Genomic DNA, 19,713 nt, shown 5'->3' on the forward strand with positions numbered 1-19,713 from the left:
CTTACAGTTGAACAGACCAACAGCAAACTGAACAAACATAGCTCACTGACTTTCAGCAACATGCCTCAATAGACTGATTGCTTTCAACACACTAACGAGGGGGAAAGAGACAAAAAGCAGAGAGGTGTGTCTCTGGACTCAGAGGCAGTGAAGGAACGATTAGTTAGTGCTGGATAGATTGACAATCACCTGAGCCGCACCTATTAGAGGCAGCCTGTGAGGTTGCAAACATTCCAAGCAGTTTGGTTACTTTTTAAAGAGCATCACATTTTACTGTGCAACTTGTGCTCTTCAAAAATGTTGACGGGGATTGTGCAATGTGGCGATTTCTACCGCAGAGCACATGAGACTGACATGTAGATTAGATTAATTTCTGAATCAACATCAACATTCATTTTTATTATGTCTCCTGAAGTGCAGTACTAATGAAACAGTGCAAAATACAGTTGTATAATAATACTTAATGCATGCAAGTTTTATTAATAGTATTTATAGCTGCTCATAGGAGCTGAGGGTGGCTATATTGTATCATTGCTTCAGGCACTATCAAAGGTCCCCTTTGTACATTGTCCATGTGTTTTGTGACTTCCTGGCTAAACCATGATATCTCTGTGACACACACACACACAAAGGAAAGCCTATTTGGGTAGGTGTGGCTGGGAGAGAGCTAAAGGCAAGTAAACTTCCAGATGCTTTGGCACCTTCTGCAGAGGCAGTTCTACATGGTGTCCAAGCCTGTACTGAGAAGCTTCTCCTTTTTAGGTATGCAAACAAAATGCATAAACATAGTGAGGTTGCAGAGCAGAACTCATGTGTTTGAGCAAATTATTGCACATGGCCAGCTTAATTATTTGGATTTTCCAAAAGCACACAGCAAGCTTAGATCTCCCTTTCTAGGTGTTGCCACCTTGTGCATAAAAGTGTGGAGGAGACCATGCTCATTGGTGAGGAAAGAAGAAGGGGTCAAAACATTTTTGAAGAGACAGGAGTGCAAACCGACCAAACTATTTTTTCCACCAGGATTTAGTGAAGTGTTAAGCTCTAATGTTTTAGTTTTTAATTCTTTACGGTTGTGTTTAGGACTGAGAAAAGAGGTGTAGTGAGATGTGTGTATTCATGTAAATGCAAGCTGAATTCTGCCTACACTTCTTGAAAAAAAATAGACCACAGGACATGAGAAAATTATGATGTGAAAATTGAATTTTGATATGAATTATGATATGAAAATTCAGTTTAGCCTGTTAATTATATCAGTACTGCACACTGAACAATGCTCAATTGGAGCGAACAGGTATTGCACGAGCCATTTCAGGTTAGAAATGCCATCAAATCAATGAAGAAACAAAGAAAATTACGTGGAGAATGATGTGAATGAGGGCACTTCATGCAGCTATATCTATGCAATAAAGATGTGCCAGGTCATTCATTAGAGGAAGGTAAGAGATATCCATGAAAGCATTGTCCTCACTGTAACAAATGACTCTCCTGAATTTTTGTATCTGGAACTGTTTTAACACATTGAATAGCAACCATGATGTTATGAATATTGGTGCTTCCTTCAAATACTGCAGAAGGTCCAGAGGGTCATTGTGTGATTGCGGTGATTTGTGAGATAACTGCTTTTGGCTTATGGGGAGAGGACAGTGATTTATTTGGCATGGGAGGGCTTTTTGTTTGTTTTGTTTGTTTACAATGAACATTTGCCATCTCTTACTAAATTTCATAGAGAGAGACTAAGAAGGCCAAAGAAGGCCAAGCCAGCCACCCACCCAATACTAGCAGAATATGATGTGTTTGCACTCTGTTCTTGTCAAACGTCTTGTACATCTCTGTAAAGTTGTAACATCTATGATTCCCTTTAACAAAACAACACACATGCACATATGCACATCCGCATAAGCACACCTTCTTAATTTCAACAAACACGCAGAGCTGTTTACGTTGGTTTTCCAGTGTATTTAGAACTGTCATTTAATACTCAGTTTTAATAAAATGCCCTTTTAAAAACCATAAACTTACTCTTAGATAATTTTATTACCTTATATATAGTGATGCATGCCTTCCTTTAGAGATACTGGCTGACATCCAGTATTGAGTCAGAATTCAGGTCCATTGAATCAAAGGAATGGGTGTAGCTGTTGACTCACCAAATCCACACTAATTCAATGAGCCTATTCTGACTTACGTACTACTGTGATCTTCCAAACATATGCAGTCACCCATACACCACTATTCCAAGGTAGAAATCGGAGCACAGATCTAAAGCAAGTGATCGCCTTTTATTACAAATTGGATTTCTAAGAGGGGATTTGCTTTTTGCTCTCAGTTAATCTCCACCTTTCCTCTCAAAAAGTTTTAAATGAGTTTAAGTTTCCATACTGCCCCCCTCCCCCCATGCTTCTTTTAAAATTAGATTGTGGTTTGCATTGAGTATGCCGCAAATAGCCACTCCTTGTTGTTCACCAGATTAGGCTGAATACACTCTTCCTATTTTAGGCAATCTATCTTTGCTGTCGCATGATTCACAATGCAATAATGTGTATAGAGATTTCTGAACTTATGGCAATTTGCCTCAAAATGGTACACCTTTTGTATAATTGCACAGCAGGATTTCAGCCACTGTCTCTGACTCAGAGGTAACTTCATACACTCAATGAGAAAATGAGAGACAAAAAAAATCTCTTGTTCTCTCGCAGTGAGCTTTTTCTAAGCAAGGTGCTTTTTTGAGAAATCTTGTGGGAAATGTCATCAGAATTCTTGGATGTTTCATTGTAAGTTGTTTTATTTATTTATTTATTTATTTATTTATTTGTTTGTTTGTTTGTTTATTTGTTTATTTGTTTATTTATTTATTTATTTATTTATTTATTTATTTATTTATTTATTTATTTATTTATTTATTTATTGCCCATCTAGAACGTGTCTACTCTTTTACCAGAAGTCATACAAATTATTCCAAGTCTTGTTCCAGTTCCTGGACAAGATGCTGCCTCTTTAACAAGGTTCTTGAACAGATGAAAAAAACAAACAAATGAAATAAACAGGAAATATAAAACCAGGGTTCCTGGTGAGATGTCATTCCTGGGACGCAATGTCTCAGCAAGGAAACTCACTATAGTGAGACTTGGGAAAACGCCCAAGAACAAGAAATTTTTCAAGTGGCCTCCATGTCCCTCATTTGTACCATTCCATCGTTCTGGGATAACTCACAAGAGCCATTTTGGCTTCAACCTAGTTTTGCTTTCAGGTTTCAGCATATACCCTTGCCTCTAAGACATAATGCTACTGTGGTGAGCACCAGGGAACCTGTTGGGAAGAGCTACCTTGGGTCTTTTGAAGGAGAAAGGTGGGGTACATAAATAATAAGCTCCACATTATCTACACTAGAACATCTCATCGGGTAGAAGAAGAACAGGAAGAACTATAGCCTCCTTTTAATATAAATGAATGGTACCAAAAGGTGGCTATCTTTTTCATTTTTGACTTGTGCTACGCAAGAACCTGAACCCTCACCCACAGATGCTGGAAGTGTCTCTGAGCTGAGAAAGATTGCAGACCAGTATGTGTGTGTGTTGCCAACCATCATGGTTTATAAATAACTGCTGTAATCAAAACCAGCAAGTGTTCTAAGAATCAGAAGGAGGTGTCTTCAACCTGAGTTTTGTCAACTGTGACACCTTCTCTATGAAATGTTGCTTAGACTGCCCTCCCTGCAGGGACAACTTTTGTAGGTTGCAACATGCTCGCTGTGTTCTTTTCTCCATGGAGTTTGGTTGAAGCAATGGCTGCTGAAACTTTCAATGACCTCTGCCACAGCACAGACTGCCCTTCTTATAAGCGTTCTGCCTTGGGCTTAGTGTTATGTCCCTGTTCCAGTCCATAGATTTTGAGCAAGAGAATAAGATCATTTCTTCTGCCCAGTCTCTGAAGTGGAGCCTGGAAAGGGCAAATTGAACGAAAAGTTGTGAGGTTAAGACTAACCTTCACTGTACTTGTCTGACAGGCTTCCTCTGTGGAAGATCTACAACCAATTTTGGGATTAAAAACTAACAAAAAATTCTTTGTAGATATGTCATATATGAATGCTATTGTTCTTTCTTTACACACTTTTATCTGAGCCAAGATGAAAACGCAAAATATATTTTTGTAGACTTTTGTTTTAGACTGCAATTTGTTTGCTTCTATCTGCCTGTGTTATGCCCCAAATCATATTCTGATGCAATCCTTGAATGATAATAAAATAACTGAAAAGTATACTCCCTTTGCTAAAATTTAGTTAGCTGTTTCTGCTTATCTACTGTACAAGGTTGGATATTTTTTGAAAGCATTTAAAAATAGGAAAGGTCAAATTCAACATTCTGTTTGTAAACAGTGATAATTTGAATAATTGCTGGAATCACAAATTAACTCCTCCCTGCTCCAATTGCATTGTTATTGCTGTAACTGCACAGAAAAAAATTATGCTGATTTGTGTGTCAAAGGATTAATAACATGTCATTTATTTATAAAACAGGTATCTTTGAAATAATCTCACTTAAAAGAGTGGAATGATGTTTCTTCTACTTTCGATGCTTTATCTGTGTCCAACGAGCAATGCTATAAATGAAAAGATTTCAGAGCCAAATGTCATCCTATTCATGGCTGATGACCTTGGCATCGGAGACTTGGGATGCTATGGAAACACAACTCTAAGGTTTGCTAACACTTCTTGGTGATAAATGTGCTGGATTTATTTAAAAATGTGATAGAACATACTTGGGCTTCAGTGATTCCCTCCTCATCCCAAATAAAATCTGACACATACCTCTATGTAGATAAAAGTTTACTGAGAGAGATCAAAGAGCAACATTCTAAGAGTACAACCACAATTTGATCCTCACGTATCATCTCTTTGTCTGTTTAACTATCTAGAGATGAACAGAATGGAAATATTAAAGTTTTGTAGAAAAATCATGTTGGTTTCAGCTTTTTTCAGTGCTCTGAATCAAAATAAGCTATAGCCAAAGTGGCAGTTCTAGAACATCTTGGCTGCAATATACTTTGACTTTGAGAACCTGAAGAAGGTAGAAAAGTACTAATTTCTCTCTCTCTCTCTCTCTCTCTCTCTCTCTCTCTCTCTCTCTCTCTCTCTCTCCACACACACACACACACACACACACACACACACACACACACACAAGTCTTTCAACCAAATTGATTAGAAGTAGATTCATTAGGTTTACAGAGAAGGAAATAATCCATTTTTTTCATATTTATTTTATTTTATGTATTCAACTCTGCCATCCTCACCACACTCAAAAACCTTTAATTATTGTGGCTTAGAATAATATTTAAAATAATAATAAATTATTACATTAATATTAATGTCATAAAATCACAGCAAAGCTAAAAACTAGTCCAAGCTACTTTGTAAAAAGGTAAAGGTAAAGGTTCCCCTTGACAATTTTTGTCCAGTCGTGTTCAACTCTAGGGGGCGGTGCTCATCCCCGTTTCCAAGCCATAGAGCCAGCGTTTTGTCCGAAGACAATCTTCTGTGGTCACATGGCCAGTGCGACTTAGACTTGGAACGCTGCTACCTTCCCACCGAGGTGGTCCCTATTTATCTACTTACATTTGCATGCTTTCGAACCGCTAGGTTGGCAGGAGAAGCTACTTTGTAGCATGACTCAAAAGTAGGCCCAAAGACTCAGCAGTTCAGAGCTCTGAAAAGGTTTCCTAAATTTGCCTAAGTGCCAGAAAGCATGCAGCTAGGTAAAGCTAAGAGGGAGAGAGAAACATTAATTTATTGATATTTATGGTGTCCATATTGTGTGAAGATATTATGAAACTATTATGAGCTTTTCTCATAATATTACAAACTTCTGCATGAAGGTGCTGAATACCAAAACTCTCTTGAGAGTAGCCCCACCTGGAATGTAGTATTATAATATATCTGTGAAGTATCAGAGCAGGGAATAAGATGTGTCATCCTTTTTTGTTTATTTTTGTGTTTTTTTGGACTCCAACTCCCAGAATTCTCCAAGACTTCCCCAGGAAGATTTCTGGGAGATCGTACCCATAGACACACACCTATGTTTCATTCACTTGGAACAAGGCCTGTCTTTCAAGCTGTCTCAGGATCTACTTCCTGTAAAAAAAGAAAAGAACTGCACCTCCCATAGAGACTTGGAATTATCTTGAGAAATGAACTTGTTCATTTGTTTAACCATGGGCAAAATATATTGGGTCACATAGCAGGTTAAAATCAGTGTAGCATGAATTTTGAGCTAACTGCAATATTTAAACAGTCTTCAAGGCAGTTTGATGATTTTAAAAAGGCAGGTATATGAGCATGTGAAAAGTTCTCTTTTAGTCAAGTGATCATGTGTTGAAAGGTTTCTTCACCTTTTTGGCATTCGGTTTGGCAGCGATAGGAACTCATGGGACAGAGGCTGGTGTCTGTGTAGATGTGTAGAGGATAGAGCTAGTATATGCAGCTGCTACCCTTCATATTTTGGGGAGAGCTCTGGCATAAGGCTAGATTTTCCTTTAGTTTGATATATTTGCTAAATGTTATCATAATGTGCACATATGGACACATAAGTTAACACCTTGATCTGTATATATTGGCTTTGGCTATAGGATTGGATGACTGGATGGCTTGGTGATTTAGGTATTTGGCTGCCGAACCAGAGACTGGGAATTCAGTTGCCCCTTGTATCTCCTGAGAGGCAGAGTCAGCCTTTGTGGCCTTGGGCAAGCTACACATTCCCAGGGCACCCTGAGAAGAAGGGAATGGCAAACCTCCTCTGAGTACTCTCTATCTGGAAAACCCTGAAAAGAGTCGCCATAAGTCAGAATTGACTTGACTATACATGATTAGTACTATAGGATTACTATGTTTGTATTTAAAATGTGAAAAAGCTTAGGTGCACCCAGTCCTACTGATGTCATTTAATCAGCCTAGACCTGGCCTCTACATTGAAGTTCTGTACCATACAATGCCTGTGTTCTGTAATGCATACTAAGTGTATACATAATGCTGAATGGTTTCAGCTTGCTCCTTTTTACTTATTCAGAACGCAAATGCCATTAAAATTCTGTTGCTTTTCTCCTCCACCAGAACTCCCAATATTGACAAATTAGCTAAAGGAGGTGTAAAGCTGACACAACACATTGCAGCCTCACCTCTGTGCACCCCCAGCAGAGCTGCATTTTTGACAGGCCGGTATGCTGTCAGATCAGGTAAAGTCTGTTTACATATATATATTGTTATTGTGATCTGTAATTAAAATAATTTTTCAGTATTTATGGACACTCTCAATTATATTGAAACACATCCTGATGCCAAAGTACGCTATGCCCTCGTGCGTTCTTGAACGGAGCAGGTAATCTGATTGTCATTGTCAGTCTCATAACAGATTTTAATTTTAAATACAATTAATCCTTCTCCTTCAGCCAATCTTTTTTTTTTCCTAATGCATTAGTTTCAGCACCCTGTGGTTTCTCAGTTCCCAAATGGAAGGTGTCATGTTTTGCCATTTTAGTGGATGAATGAATGAAGCAAAGAAATTGGTTATTGCAAACAGAGGATAGTTTCAGTATCTTACAGTCATCTGCTTTAGTCCATCAAAGTTGGGGCAGATTTTAGCCTGAGCAATTGATTAAAATCTTTAGTGATACAGACCACCAATTAACATGCTGGGAATTCAGGTATGGAAAATAATGAGAATTATGGAAAGAATAGGAATTCACTGGAGTAGATGGTGAGGAATTTCCTGGGGCTTTTCATTGCATTGTCACAGTGGAGAGAAGGATGTTTCACTTAAGAAAAAAAATCTTTCACTAAAATACCTGGATTTCTCCCCCATGCACAAAATTGCTCATTCTTATATAAAACAATTAAATTTTTCAAGTCACACGGATTGGCCGAAATTAGAACAATATTTTATTAAGAATTTGAAGTGCAATATGAGGTCATTGCTTCTTTCTTCCTTCTGTACTTGCAGTATGTTCTAGCGTTCCCCTTTATTATGTCAGTGGTTCATGTTTGTTAATTATTCATGCATATTCATGTTGCTGAGAGGTGGAGCCGAGAGAGATGTGATAAGAGGCGGAGCCTAAGAAAGAGTCAGTCAGAGTCAGAGTATGAGTAGAGTGAGAGAATGGAGAAGGGGATAGAGTGTGAAGTGTGGAGAAATCTGAGGTGTGATTTAGAGTTAGGAGTGTATTATCAAATAGAAGATTGTTGTTAATAATAAATTTACCTAAAGAAGATATTCATGAATCACTATCAATTTCTGTAATCAATAAACAAAAGTTATATTTAAATGACTTTGAAGTGTGACCTGAATCTTCATCTTCCTGAAGTAATGGTGATGTAGTGATCACCTGGTGGCAGCAGTGTAAAAGAGGGGATTGTTTGCCTTTGTGTGCTCTGAGTCTTGACAGTTAAGCAAGGGGCACGAAGGTGAACGCCGGATATGTGTAGGTCCTTTGCTTCTCAAATGGGAAGAATAAAGAATTTTTTGCATGTATTTGGATAGCTCTGGTCTCTGGCTGTGGAGCCAGAGGTTAGGAATTTGATACCCCACTGTGCTTCCTTGACAAAGGCTGGATTCAATGATCCATAGGGTCCCCTCCAGTTTCAGAGTTCTGAGATTATTACTTATCTTTTGGTGGAAGAGGGAGATGTTTCTCTTGATCTTAGCTGGAGGTGAGTAATCTCTCAAGATCTTAAAATTTTTCACTGGGATGTGTTGTGCAATCAAAAAGAAAGAAGAATTTAACAAGCATTAGTTCCATCCCTACTCCTCAGTAGACACAGATAGGACTGTATATCTGTATGATTTCACCAATAATCTTCGAACGGAGACACAGATTTAACCATTGTTTCTACTGGTGCTTCCCACTTTCTCTCCAGACAATTCTGTATGTTCCATAGATTTTCCAGATGTTTAGTGAAAAACAAACAATAAAATAAAATAAAAAGCAATGCTGTTGTAGACTAAATGAGTTTATACTGAACTTGCGAGTGAATCTGTTTGTAGGGGGGACTTATCAGTTAAGCTCTCTTCATGCATGTGGACAACTTAAGTTCCATCCTTTTACTTTATATATATATCAAACTGGAATGGTAACTGTTGTCTCTCCTCCACATCACTCTTGCAATAAATCTAATTCTGTCCATATTTTTGATCCACTATCCCGTTAAGGAGAAAGGGACAAATTGCATGCATATCTTGTACTTATTAATGTAACATGGAAGAAAACGATGACCATGATTTTTGCTTTTATAGCTGATTATAGAGGGAATACTGTTGTACAGGTAACCTCTGGCCCATGAACTAATCTGCTATTCCTATCTAGCCTGAAAAAGATTCAGTGAATGTCCTATCCTTCCTTACATATTTCTCCTTCTCAAAAGCCTCACCCACTGAAAATCTCTCCACTTACTGTTCACATTTTCAACTAAGAACAGAAGCTCAAAGTGGAATTTCCTTGTTACCCTGAATCAGAGAGAGTGCTTAAATGTAGGAGGAATTGAAAGTATGAGGAGAAAGGAGGCCAGTCCCTTTATTTTGGTTCAAAGCCCCAATAGTAGCTATCACCACCATCATTTGTACTGGAGTTTTGAGTGCTGAAAGCGGCTTATAAGTATAATGCAGTCATCTTTGTTGCAGTGTTGTAAGACAGGTCATGCCAACTCCATTCTGAAAATGTGGTGCAAACTGATGCTAAGAGAGACTTCCCTAAAAAAAAAAAAAAAAAAAAAAAAAAAAACACCCTATGAATTCCTAGCACATGTGAGGTTTCATTGAGTTAATTGTATTTTTATATAGAACAAAACAGGTGTATCATGGTGGCTTACAAAATTCACAATGCACCAGGAATGCACTATTAAAACCCAAATCAATAACTAATAAAGGTGAGTGTATTAAAACTAGTAATACATTAAAACATTTTTCATCAAGCAGGCCCATAGTAATGGGTTGATAATGAGTTCTATAAGCAGGATACCTTTTCTGAAAGGTAAACCCTGTCATTGTGTCGGCCATTCCACTTGAGCTGAAAAGAGGCCAACTAAGAAAGCCGAGAGATTTCAGCCAGATCTATGCTCTGTGTAATTCTGTATGTGATTCTAACTATTTGTGCTGGTTTCATAGTAGCAATACTAAACATACACTTCATGGTAGCTGCATGTTTTCTCAAGGAGATAGTGTGAGAATTACAAGTGGGCTGACCTATCCAAGAATCTACACTGAGGCTGCATTCAGTTTGGGTTGTGGTGCTAGGACAGGCATGTTTGTCGAGTGGCAGCCTTACTAATGTTGTCACTTACTCCATATTATATATGGATATTTTTACTCAGGTGGAGAGTCTTCTTTAGACCTGCTAAGCATCTGTGCATCCATGGTTAGGAAAGATTTTAAAAACCTGTTAATTGGCAGCAATGGTGGCAGTGGAAGATGGCAGGATACAGAAATGGAAATGAAGGAATAAGGAATTATCCAATCAGAAAAGGTGGGAAAGGATGAGATTGTGGAAGGTGGCGCACGGCGATCCCTAGGGCAGGAGGAGGGAAATGGCGGAACTCCTGCTGATCCAATAATTCAAGGCAGTGGTGGTTGTGGGTTTTTCGGGCTCTTTGGCCATGTTCTGAAGGTTGTTCTTCCTGATGTTTCGCCAGTCTCTGTGGCCGGCATTTTCAGAGGACTGGAGTAGGAACTCTGAAACGTCAGGAAGAACAACAGAACACGGCCAAAGAGCCTGAAAAACCCACAACAACCCTTAGATCCCGGCTGTGAAAGCCTTTGTGAATACAATTCAAGGAAGTGTAGTTTTTACATACTTGTGGTTTTACATATTGTAAATCTCTAGGGAGAACAATTATAAGAATTTTCTCTAGTGTTGTTCTACTTATTATCAGCTTTCCATAAGCCAAACAATGATCTGGCATACTGATATGGAATCTTGAATCAATCTACTACCCGTAGTCCATGGATAATCTTATAAAGTGTTCTGATGTTGTTTCATTTTAAATTGTATATATTCTGTTAATGAAAACCCGTGGGCCTCATCTTTCAAAATAATATTGGATTCCTTTAGGAATGACTAGCTTGCATCGAACAGGAGTGTTCCTGTTTTCTGCCTCTTCTGGTGGACTGCCTACAGAAGAAATAACATTTGCAAAACTTCTGCAGCAAAAGGGTTATGCCACTGCTCTTATTGGTAAGAGGAATAGATTTGTAAATGTTGGTTTTCATTCTCTGTTTATTTCAGAAAACTTTCTCCTGATTTTTAACCCACAATTGTTCTCTAAAGCAGTTTACGTATTAAAAAAAAGAGGGAAGATCAATGAAGTAAAATGTTACCATATGAACTAAATCAGGGACGTTTCCAAATTATTGAATCAGGGAGTGAACCAAACCTTGGGGTGCATGTACCTCCGTTCCACAAAACTACTGAAATAGAAGATCAGGCAAATAAGTTTCATGAGTTTGTTGTTCTTAAAGTGAAGCACTGGATTCTGGACACTCTGCACAGCATGTATGCTTTTCAAAAACAGTCCCTAGAATTAATCAGCACACTAATCTCGTATAGTGGTGTGCAGATGTAACTCTAGAGCAGCTGTAAAGTTGGCAAGGTCTTTTCTAGGAATGGACACTGCCAGAGAATGCGGTTCAGTTGGTGAAAAGCACTCCTGGGCACAGCTGGTACCTCTAGACCAATGGTTCCCAACCTTCGGACCCCAGATGCTCTTGGACTAAAACTCCCAGAAGCCTTCACCACTAGCTGTATTGGCCAGAATTTTGGGGAGTCGTAGTCCAGGAACATGTTGGGACTCCAGGTTAGGAATTACTAGTCTAGATCCAACAGCAGTGGCTAATATGGGGGGAAAGGGATAAGGATTTGTTTCACCGTGGGACAAAAAGAACGAAAGAAAGAGGGAAAAAAGAAAAGAAAGTGAGATACCTGAGCTAGAATCAGTTACACCCACCAAGAAACGAAATGCTGAAAAAGAAGTGAACCCCATCCAGCCGAACCTACTCCACTCTTGAGTGCTGTCCAGTAGCAATAGCTGAGCTTTCAAAGAGAAACTGAGCCCTCAGGAGAAATAAAATAGAAACCAGTAGCTACTGCAGAAATACATTATCCACAAACAATACTTTCTGACTCTGTGACTGATTCAAGCTACTCTCTCTCAGGAGAAACTAAAATATATCAACAGCTGGCTATCCAAGATTGTAAGCAAGCTAGGCAGAAATTTCCAGCAGTGGTTTGGCTACAGATCTTGAGGTTCAGATGCTCCTCATGATAGCCTCCCCCATAACTAACCCTCCAAAAACAGAGAGTCCAAAAACAGAGGCATCCACATCGACCCATGTATCTGTATGTTTCATATATGTGCTCTATCAGTTTTCACTTCTACCAGGAACAGATCTTTTATGCAACTGAAATGTCTTAATTGACTATATAAGATGCAGAATACTCTAAAATACTGTGTGTTACAACAGGGATGGCGCACAACTGTATGTTGTTGCTGGGAAAATCAGACTTCATTCCCACCTACTGTGAGGATTTCAGCTGAGCTCAGAGGGATCAAAGGGATTGGCATACAATGTCATGGTGCCTGTTAATTGAAATATTTGCACTGATTGATCCTGCAAGCCCTGGCTCCATGGCCTCACTGATTTCAAAATGAGAATGCATATTTACATGTGTATATTTTAGAGTATATGTTTCGATACACAGCTAGATAGAGACTATGTAAAAATGGAGTACAGGAGACACTCTGATGAATCCCAATGGATATCCAAGGACATGGAAGGAAAAAAAAAATCTGAAAATATAGAGACAACATTCAAATGTTCCTAGCCCTAATTTTAATGCAGTCCCACTTACTGTGACTTATAATTGACTTATATTTTAAGATTCTATAAATTCTTCTCCAGACAGTCTGGTATCCTTCAGCTTAACATACTTTTAAACTTTGTATTCTTCAAATTAGTATATGTTTAAAACAGCAGAATGACAGTAAGGTAGCTATAGGTCATTTTATAAAGAACAGAAGATGCAAAGAATGATAAGCATCAGATTGAAATATTTGTCACCAATTAAAGCTTTGAAATATCTTCATTATTTATACCAAGTTACAAAAAAAGGCATAACTCACTGGAAGCTGAAAAGTTTGTTAATACCTTAGGTATCTTTTGAGCGACTGGATTATGTATATGTTGAGGTGATACTACATGACAGATTTTTAACCTTTTGCTAACTTTATTAACACCTCTGATTACATTTACTCTGATTTATTTATTTAGAGAAATAACATTGAAGTCACCTTTCCATCTAGTTAGCTTTAAATTTACTTTCACAACACGAAAGAAGTCATCGTAAGTATCTAGTGCTATCATTTCATTAAACAACTTGCTTTGCTTTGATAGAATCCCAATGAAATTTCAAATTGATCTTAACCATTACAAAAATCTCTGAAGTCGGGGGGGGGGACTTAAAAGGAAGGGTAGTCATCACAACAAAAGAATCTGGAGCATTATTTTGATAAATGAATAAGAGAAACAAAAATCCTGTCACCCATCTCTGTTTTCTTCAGTAGAGGGTAACTAAAATAAATTTCAGTTTTGACGCCACACAGTTATATCAGCCCCATTTTCTGTGACTTATTGTCATGATGATATTGTCATAGACTTCTGAGATGCCATTTTGGTTCCTTACTAGACCTCTCTTCATATAGTGAATGAGTAGGTGGGTGCCATTTTTTCAACCACAGCCTTGATGGAAATGGTAAGACTGGTAAGGCCATGCAAGGCTTACATTGTTAAAAGGAAAGAGGAAAGGGCGTGTCCATCTTTAATTTTTATTTTTATGATGTGGGAAGGCCACAAGAATATACCTGAATCTCTCTCTCTCTCTCTCTCTCTCTCTCTACCTTCACTTAGGCAAATGGCATCTTGGGATCAATTGCAACAGCAGTGATGATTTCTGTCACCATCCCTTAAGCCATGGATTTGATTATTTCTATGGGATTCCTGTGAACAATTTAAGAGACTGTAAACTTGGGCAAGGAAGCGTGTTTAAAAAGGGCTGTGAAATGTACATTCCTGCAGTGCTCCAGAGCGCTGGGATTGCTCTCGTCTCTTTGGCTGTTCTGCACTATATAGGTCTCCTCAGGGTTCCTCACAGAGCACTGGGCTGTTTTTTCTTAATCGCTGCAGTTTTAATCGGAATCTGGTTCTTCTTCTTATATACTTTCCGGCATCTCAACTGTTTTTTGATGAGAAATTACAGTATCATCCAGCAACCCTGGAAGTATGAGAACATGACTCAAAGATTTACAGAAGAAGCCAAAAGGTTTATACAAAGGTATGTATGTCCTATTTTTGCAGTTAGCTTAGAACGTCTGAGTCAAAAGGATTGTCCAGGAGGCCTTCGCACATGGCTGGTGGGTTAGTCTTGATAGGTCATTTCATCTTGGAGGACAGAATTTCCTTATATCACTTCAGAATCTTTTCCATTTAGTTCCCCTCACTTTTAATATGGTTTGCGGATAGATAGATGTCTTACACCAACATTTCAAAGTGGTGGTAGTCTTCTGTTGCAATCAAGAATCACCAAATCGAACTGGTAGAAGCTCTTCAAGGTCTCAAACAGAGATGTTTTGGCTTGCCTCTTGAACATTTTCATTGGCAATGCAAGGCAATGAATACAAGACTTTTCCCCCTACCACAGTGCTATAGTATCTCTCTAAAATAGCTGCTGTATAATGGCAATTTCTGGTACTGAAGTCAGCAGCTATCTCAGAAGGAAGACAAGACAGATATATGTGCACTCCAATTATATTGTTGTATTGAATATACACTATAGAAAATTTATTTATTTATTTATTTATTTATTTATTTATTTATTTATTTATTTATTTATTTATTTATTTATTTATTTATTTATTTATTTATTTATTTATACCCTGCACTATCTGACAGCCAGGCCACTCTGGGCAGCTAACAACAACAAGACGAACAACACAATATTTTAAACACAGTAAGAATTTAAAAATACGAACATTCAACAGATACAATAACTAGTAGGATAAATTAAAACAGATGGCTATAATGAGGGTAGAAAGGATAATGAAAGGATGGCAAAAGGATGATAAAGGGGAAGCAGTGATATCAGCAATTTAATGGAAGAACCCAGTTTTCAATGCTCATTTAAATGAGGGTGCCCGACATATCTCCATGGGCAGATTGTTCCACAGGTGTGGGGTGACCTTTTATACCACATTTATAAAAGTATACCATGTTTATTTTAATTTACAAATGGCTCATGGTGAAAAAACATCAGTTCCCCATGTGCCAATCATTTTAATTAGTTCATTTGACAGTCATGCCTTCCTAGAATGTTCTTTAGTAAAGAGTCCCCTCTTTAAAGAGAATTTGCTGATTTGGAATTACAATGAAAGCTCTTGTTCCTTCAGTTCAGCATTATTAAGTGAGGGCAATTGATAATTAATGGGGTGGAGCATACAAAATCATACTTGAATGGCATCTCATAAACATAACCTATGAAAAATAAAGAAAAGGCACTGGGAGTCTCTGAAAATCTTTAATGAGCTCATTCCTTTCAAAGGTTTGTGAAGCCTTCAAAATTCTCTGAAGCTTTGTAGCATGAAACCAGCTCTTATTTTCTACTATTTTGCACCAGTCACCAAATATTGAATGTATTCAGCTGAGCTTTCATTCTGTTATAGTTGCTGTTCTGTGTCTGAAATCAGATATTTTCCTGATGTTTCCAAATACAGTGGGGTCTCGACTTAAGAACTTAATCCGTATTGGAAGGCAGTTCTCAGGTCGAAAAGTTCTTAAGTCGAATCTGCATTTCCCATAGGAATGCATTGAAAACCATTTAATCCGTATCTGCTCTTTTCATCCATAGAAACTAATGGGAAGCTGCTATTCCACCTTCTGCCACTAGAGGGGGATACATTTTTCTTTTTTTCTTTTAACCTAAGATGACTTAGCTTTAAATAAAAGGGAAAAAAAGAGTTCGTAACTCGAATCTAAGTTCCTAAGTCGAGTCCATATATTCCTATGAGAGTGGTTCGTAAGTCGAAACGTTCGTATGTCGAGCCGTTCGTAAGTCGAGACCCCACTGTAATCAATACTGCATATGAATGCATGTCTGCTCAGAACTAACTTCATTCGATGCAACTTACTCCCAAGAAAATGTATGTTTTACAGGTTACTTACTTATTTATTAGATTTATATACCGCCCATCTAGAACAGGCCTACTCTGGGTGGTTTACATAAAATATAAAAAATAAACTAAGATAAAATCCAGATTAATCCAAGATGGGAAAGGAAAAAAGAAAGAGGGGAGAAAAGAATAGGAAGAAGGAGAAGGAGAGAAAAGAAAAAGAAGAAAAGGGGAGATAGGCTAGGTAATGGCTGTAGGGAAGGCCTGCCTGTATAGCCATGTCTTCAAGTTAGTCTTGAAGGCCCTCAGTGAGGGAGCCAGGCGGATCTCTGCAGGTAAGTTGTTCCAAAGGCAAGGGCCCACTATTGAGAAGGCCCGATTTCTGGTTTTTCCCACCGGGCCTCTCTTAGCATCAGGCCCCTCAGCCGCCCAGCCTGACTGGAGCTGGTGATATGGGTAGAACAGGGTGGAAGAAGGCGCTCTGCCAGGTATCGAGGTCCTAAACTGTTAAGGGCTTTATATGTAATAGTTAGCACCTTGAAATCAATGCAAAAGCGGATAGGTAGCCAGTGTAAAGCGGCCAAGGGAAATATGGTGAAATCTTTTCACCCCTGTTAATACCCTGGCCACTGTGTTGTGGACCATCTGAAGCTTCCGCATCAGTCTCAGCCCAAGGGACAGAATGATATCCACTGCAGATGAGTGAGAAAAAAAGGAGATGTAGAGCTGGGTGTCATCAGCATATTGGTAACAGGAAGCTCCACATCCCCGGATGACCACCCCCTCCAACGGCCTCATATAGATGTTAAACAGCATTGGGGAAATTATTGAACCCTGCAGAACCCCACAATTGAGGGATCACGGGGCTGATATATTCTCCCCCAAGCTGCACTCTCTGAGGATGACCCTCCAAGAAGGACAGGAGTCAAGTGAGAGCAAGGCCACCAATCCCCAACTCAGACGGCCTCCCCAGGAGGATACCATGGTTGATGGTATCAAAGGCAGCTGAGATATCAAGGAAGACAACCAAGGACATTTTGTCCCTGTCGGCCTCCCTAAGTAGGTCATCCAGCAGGGCAACCAATGCCATTTCCGTGCCATGGCGCGGCCTGAAGCCCGACTGAAATGGATCCAGGGCATTGGTTTCATCCAAGAGAACCCGAAGCTAGTTGACCACCACCCTCTCAACTACCTTTCTGAGAAAAGAAACATTGGCGACAGGCCTATAATTGCCCATGTTGTCCGCCGTCAAGCTCGGTTTCTTTCTAATGGATCAAATGAGTGTTCCCTAAGAGACCCATTTATTATTTCAGTGGCCCATTCAGTTAGCACCGGCCTGGCAGCTGATTAGCCAGGCTGGGCAAGGGTCAAGAGTCAAAGGAGGAGGTGGTGGCTTGGCAGCTACGTACCTCTGTGGACGTCCCAGGTTGAAACTGAGTAATTCTCAGTGAACAAGGTGCTGCGCTGGACATCTCAGCTCGATCCACTGTTTTCAGATAGGGTGCAAAATCCCGGCAGACGGCCTCCACTTTTGATTTTTAAAATGCTGCAAATTGGACACAAGAAATGCTAGATGGAGGCCGATCATCGTGGCCAATTTTGGGTAGGTTGCGTACTATACAAGTTCCACCTGCTGACTGGATGCTTTGTTTATCCAGACAGCGAAGCAGGCTTTCCTAGCAGCCTCTACCTTAGCAGGATAGAGGTTAGAGGCTCAGTTTCAGTAGTCTATTGTGGAAACTGTGCCTTTTGATTAGGAGAGGTCTGCAAGGCATTCAGGATATTTTACAATGAGCGTAATGCTGCCAGAAGTTAGCACTTTTAAACTCCATTGATTTCAGTCCTATTGATATTCCATAGGTCAGATAATCTCTTTTAGCTAACAGTGTCTCCAACTTAAAGCACACTTTAATTATCGGAGACACAAACGCAAAGCTCTGTTGTACTGTAACCCTTTCAGATAATCTTCTGCAAGTGTTCAGATCAGATTCAGCCTATCAAGGCAGGAAACCGCAGATAACTTGCAGCATCAAATATAAAACAAGCTTTTGAAAAATTTGCTTATACAGTCATGGCCAATAATATTGACACCCTTGCAATTCTGTCAGAAAACGCAACCCTTCTCTCAGAAAATTGTTGCAGTTGCAAATATTTTCATACTCACATGTTCATTTCTTTGGTTTGCATTGGAACAACACACACACACACACACACACACACACACACACACACACACACACACCAGAGAAGAAAAGTCAAATCTGATACAATCCCACACAGAAACTCAAAAACGCACTGGCCAAAATTATTGGCACCCTGTCTAAATTGTAAGAAATAATTGCTTGTCAAGCATGTGATGCTCATTTAATTTGTATTTAGACACACCTATCACATGTAAGAGGTGTGGGCAGTATAGTAATCACACTTGCAACCAGTTAAGATGGAGAAAAGTCGACTCAGCCTTTGTGTTGTGTGTGACACTGAGCATTGAGAAAAGAATGAATTGTAAAGAGTTGTCTGTGGATTTGAGAAAAAAATTGTGGAAAAACATTGACAATCTCAAGGCTACAAATCCATCTCCAGAGATCTTAATATTCCTGTGCCCACTGTGTGCAATATAATCAAGAGGTTTACAGCCCATGGCACTGTAGCTAACCTTCCTGGACGTGGACAGAAGAGCAAAATTACTGAAAAATGAAAACGATGGGGTGTTTGAATGGTGGATACAGACCCCAGATTAACTTCCCAACAAATTCAAGCTGATCTGCAGACACAGGGTACAACAGTGTCAGCTCGCACTATCCGTCACCATCTGAATGAAAAGGGACACTATGGTAGGAGACCAGGAGGATTGCTGACACAAAAGCATAAAAAACCAAGACTGGAGTATGCCAAAACTTAGGTGACAAGACCACAATCCTTCTGGGAGAACGTACTGTGGACAGATGAGACAAAAGTAGAGCTTTTTGGTCAAGGACATCATGGCACTGTTTACAGAAAAAGAAATGATGCTTTCAAAGAAAAGACACAGTCCCTACAGTCAGACATGGTGGAGGTTCAAAGATGTTTTGAGGTTGTTTTACTGCTTCTGGCACTGGATGCCTTGACTGTGTGAATGGTATCGCGAAATCTGATGATTACCAAAGAATTTTGGGGCGCAACGTAGTGGCCATTGTCAGAAAACTGTGTCTCCGCCAGAGATCATGGGTAGAGATGGGGGTATTCATATTCGTAGATGAATACAAATATCTCCCTGTAGGTGGAAATAACGAGGGTCCAGCCACATGGAGCTGGACCATACACCCACCATTCAGCCACTGCCGTGGGCACAGCAGCATCTTCTTATCGTGCTGTCCTCTGCAATGGATTAGCGACTTCTGGCTGGAGGTGGGATGACAAGCCTCTCTGCCAGGTCGCACAGTGGCTAATCCACTGCGGAGCACAGTGTAATGGGAAGACACAACTGCGCCCACAGCAGCGACTGAACGGTGAGTGGACAGTCTGGCTCCATGGGTTAT

General features: G+C 39.4%; 1 protein-coding gene across 2 annotated transcripts in view; it reads left to right on the top strand.

Annotated features, from left to right (window-relative positions):
• Positions 1-19,713, top strand: part of STS (steroid sulfatase) — a 172,110-nt gene that overhangs the window by 32,487 nt on the left and 119,910 nt on the right. For both annotated transcript variants that reach the window (XM_078390363.1, XM_072994393.2), the window contains exons 2-5: positions 4,514-4,693; positions 7,103-7,224; positions 11,089-11,211; positions 13,941-14,364. In XM_078390363.1, coding sequence (XP_078246489.1) covers positions 4,548-4,693; positions 7,103-7,224; positions 11,089-11,211; positions 13,941-14,364 — 815 coding nt within the window. In that variant the 5' untranslated portion in view covers positions 4,514-4,547. The remainder of the gene's footprint in view (positions 1-4,513; positions 4,694-7,102; positions 7,225-11,088; positions 11,212-13,940; positions 14,365-19,713) is intronic.

This window comes from Pogona vitticeps, chromosome 3 (assembly GCF_051106095.1).
Source record: "Pogona vitticeps strain Pit_001003342236 chromosome 3, PviZW2.1, whole genome shotgun sequence".
NCBI lineage: Eukaryota > Metazoa > Chordata > Lepidosauria > Squamata > Agamidae > Pogona > Pogona vitticeps.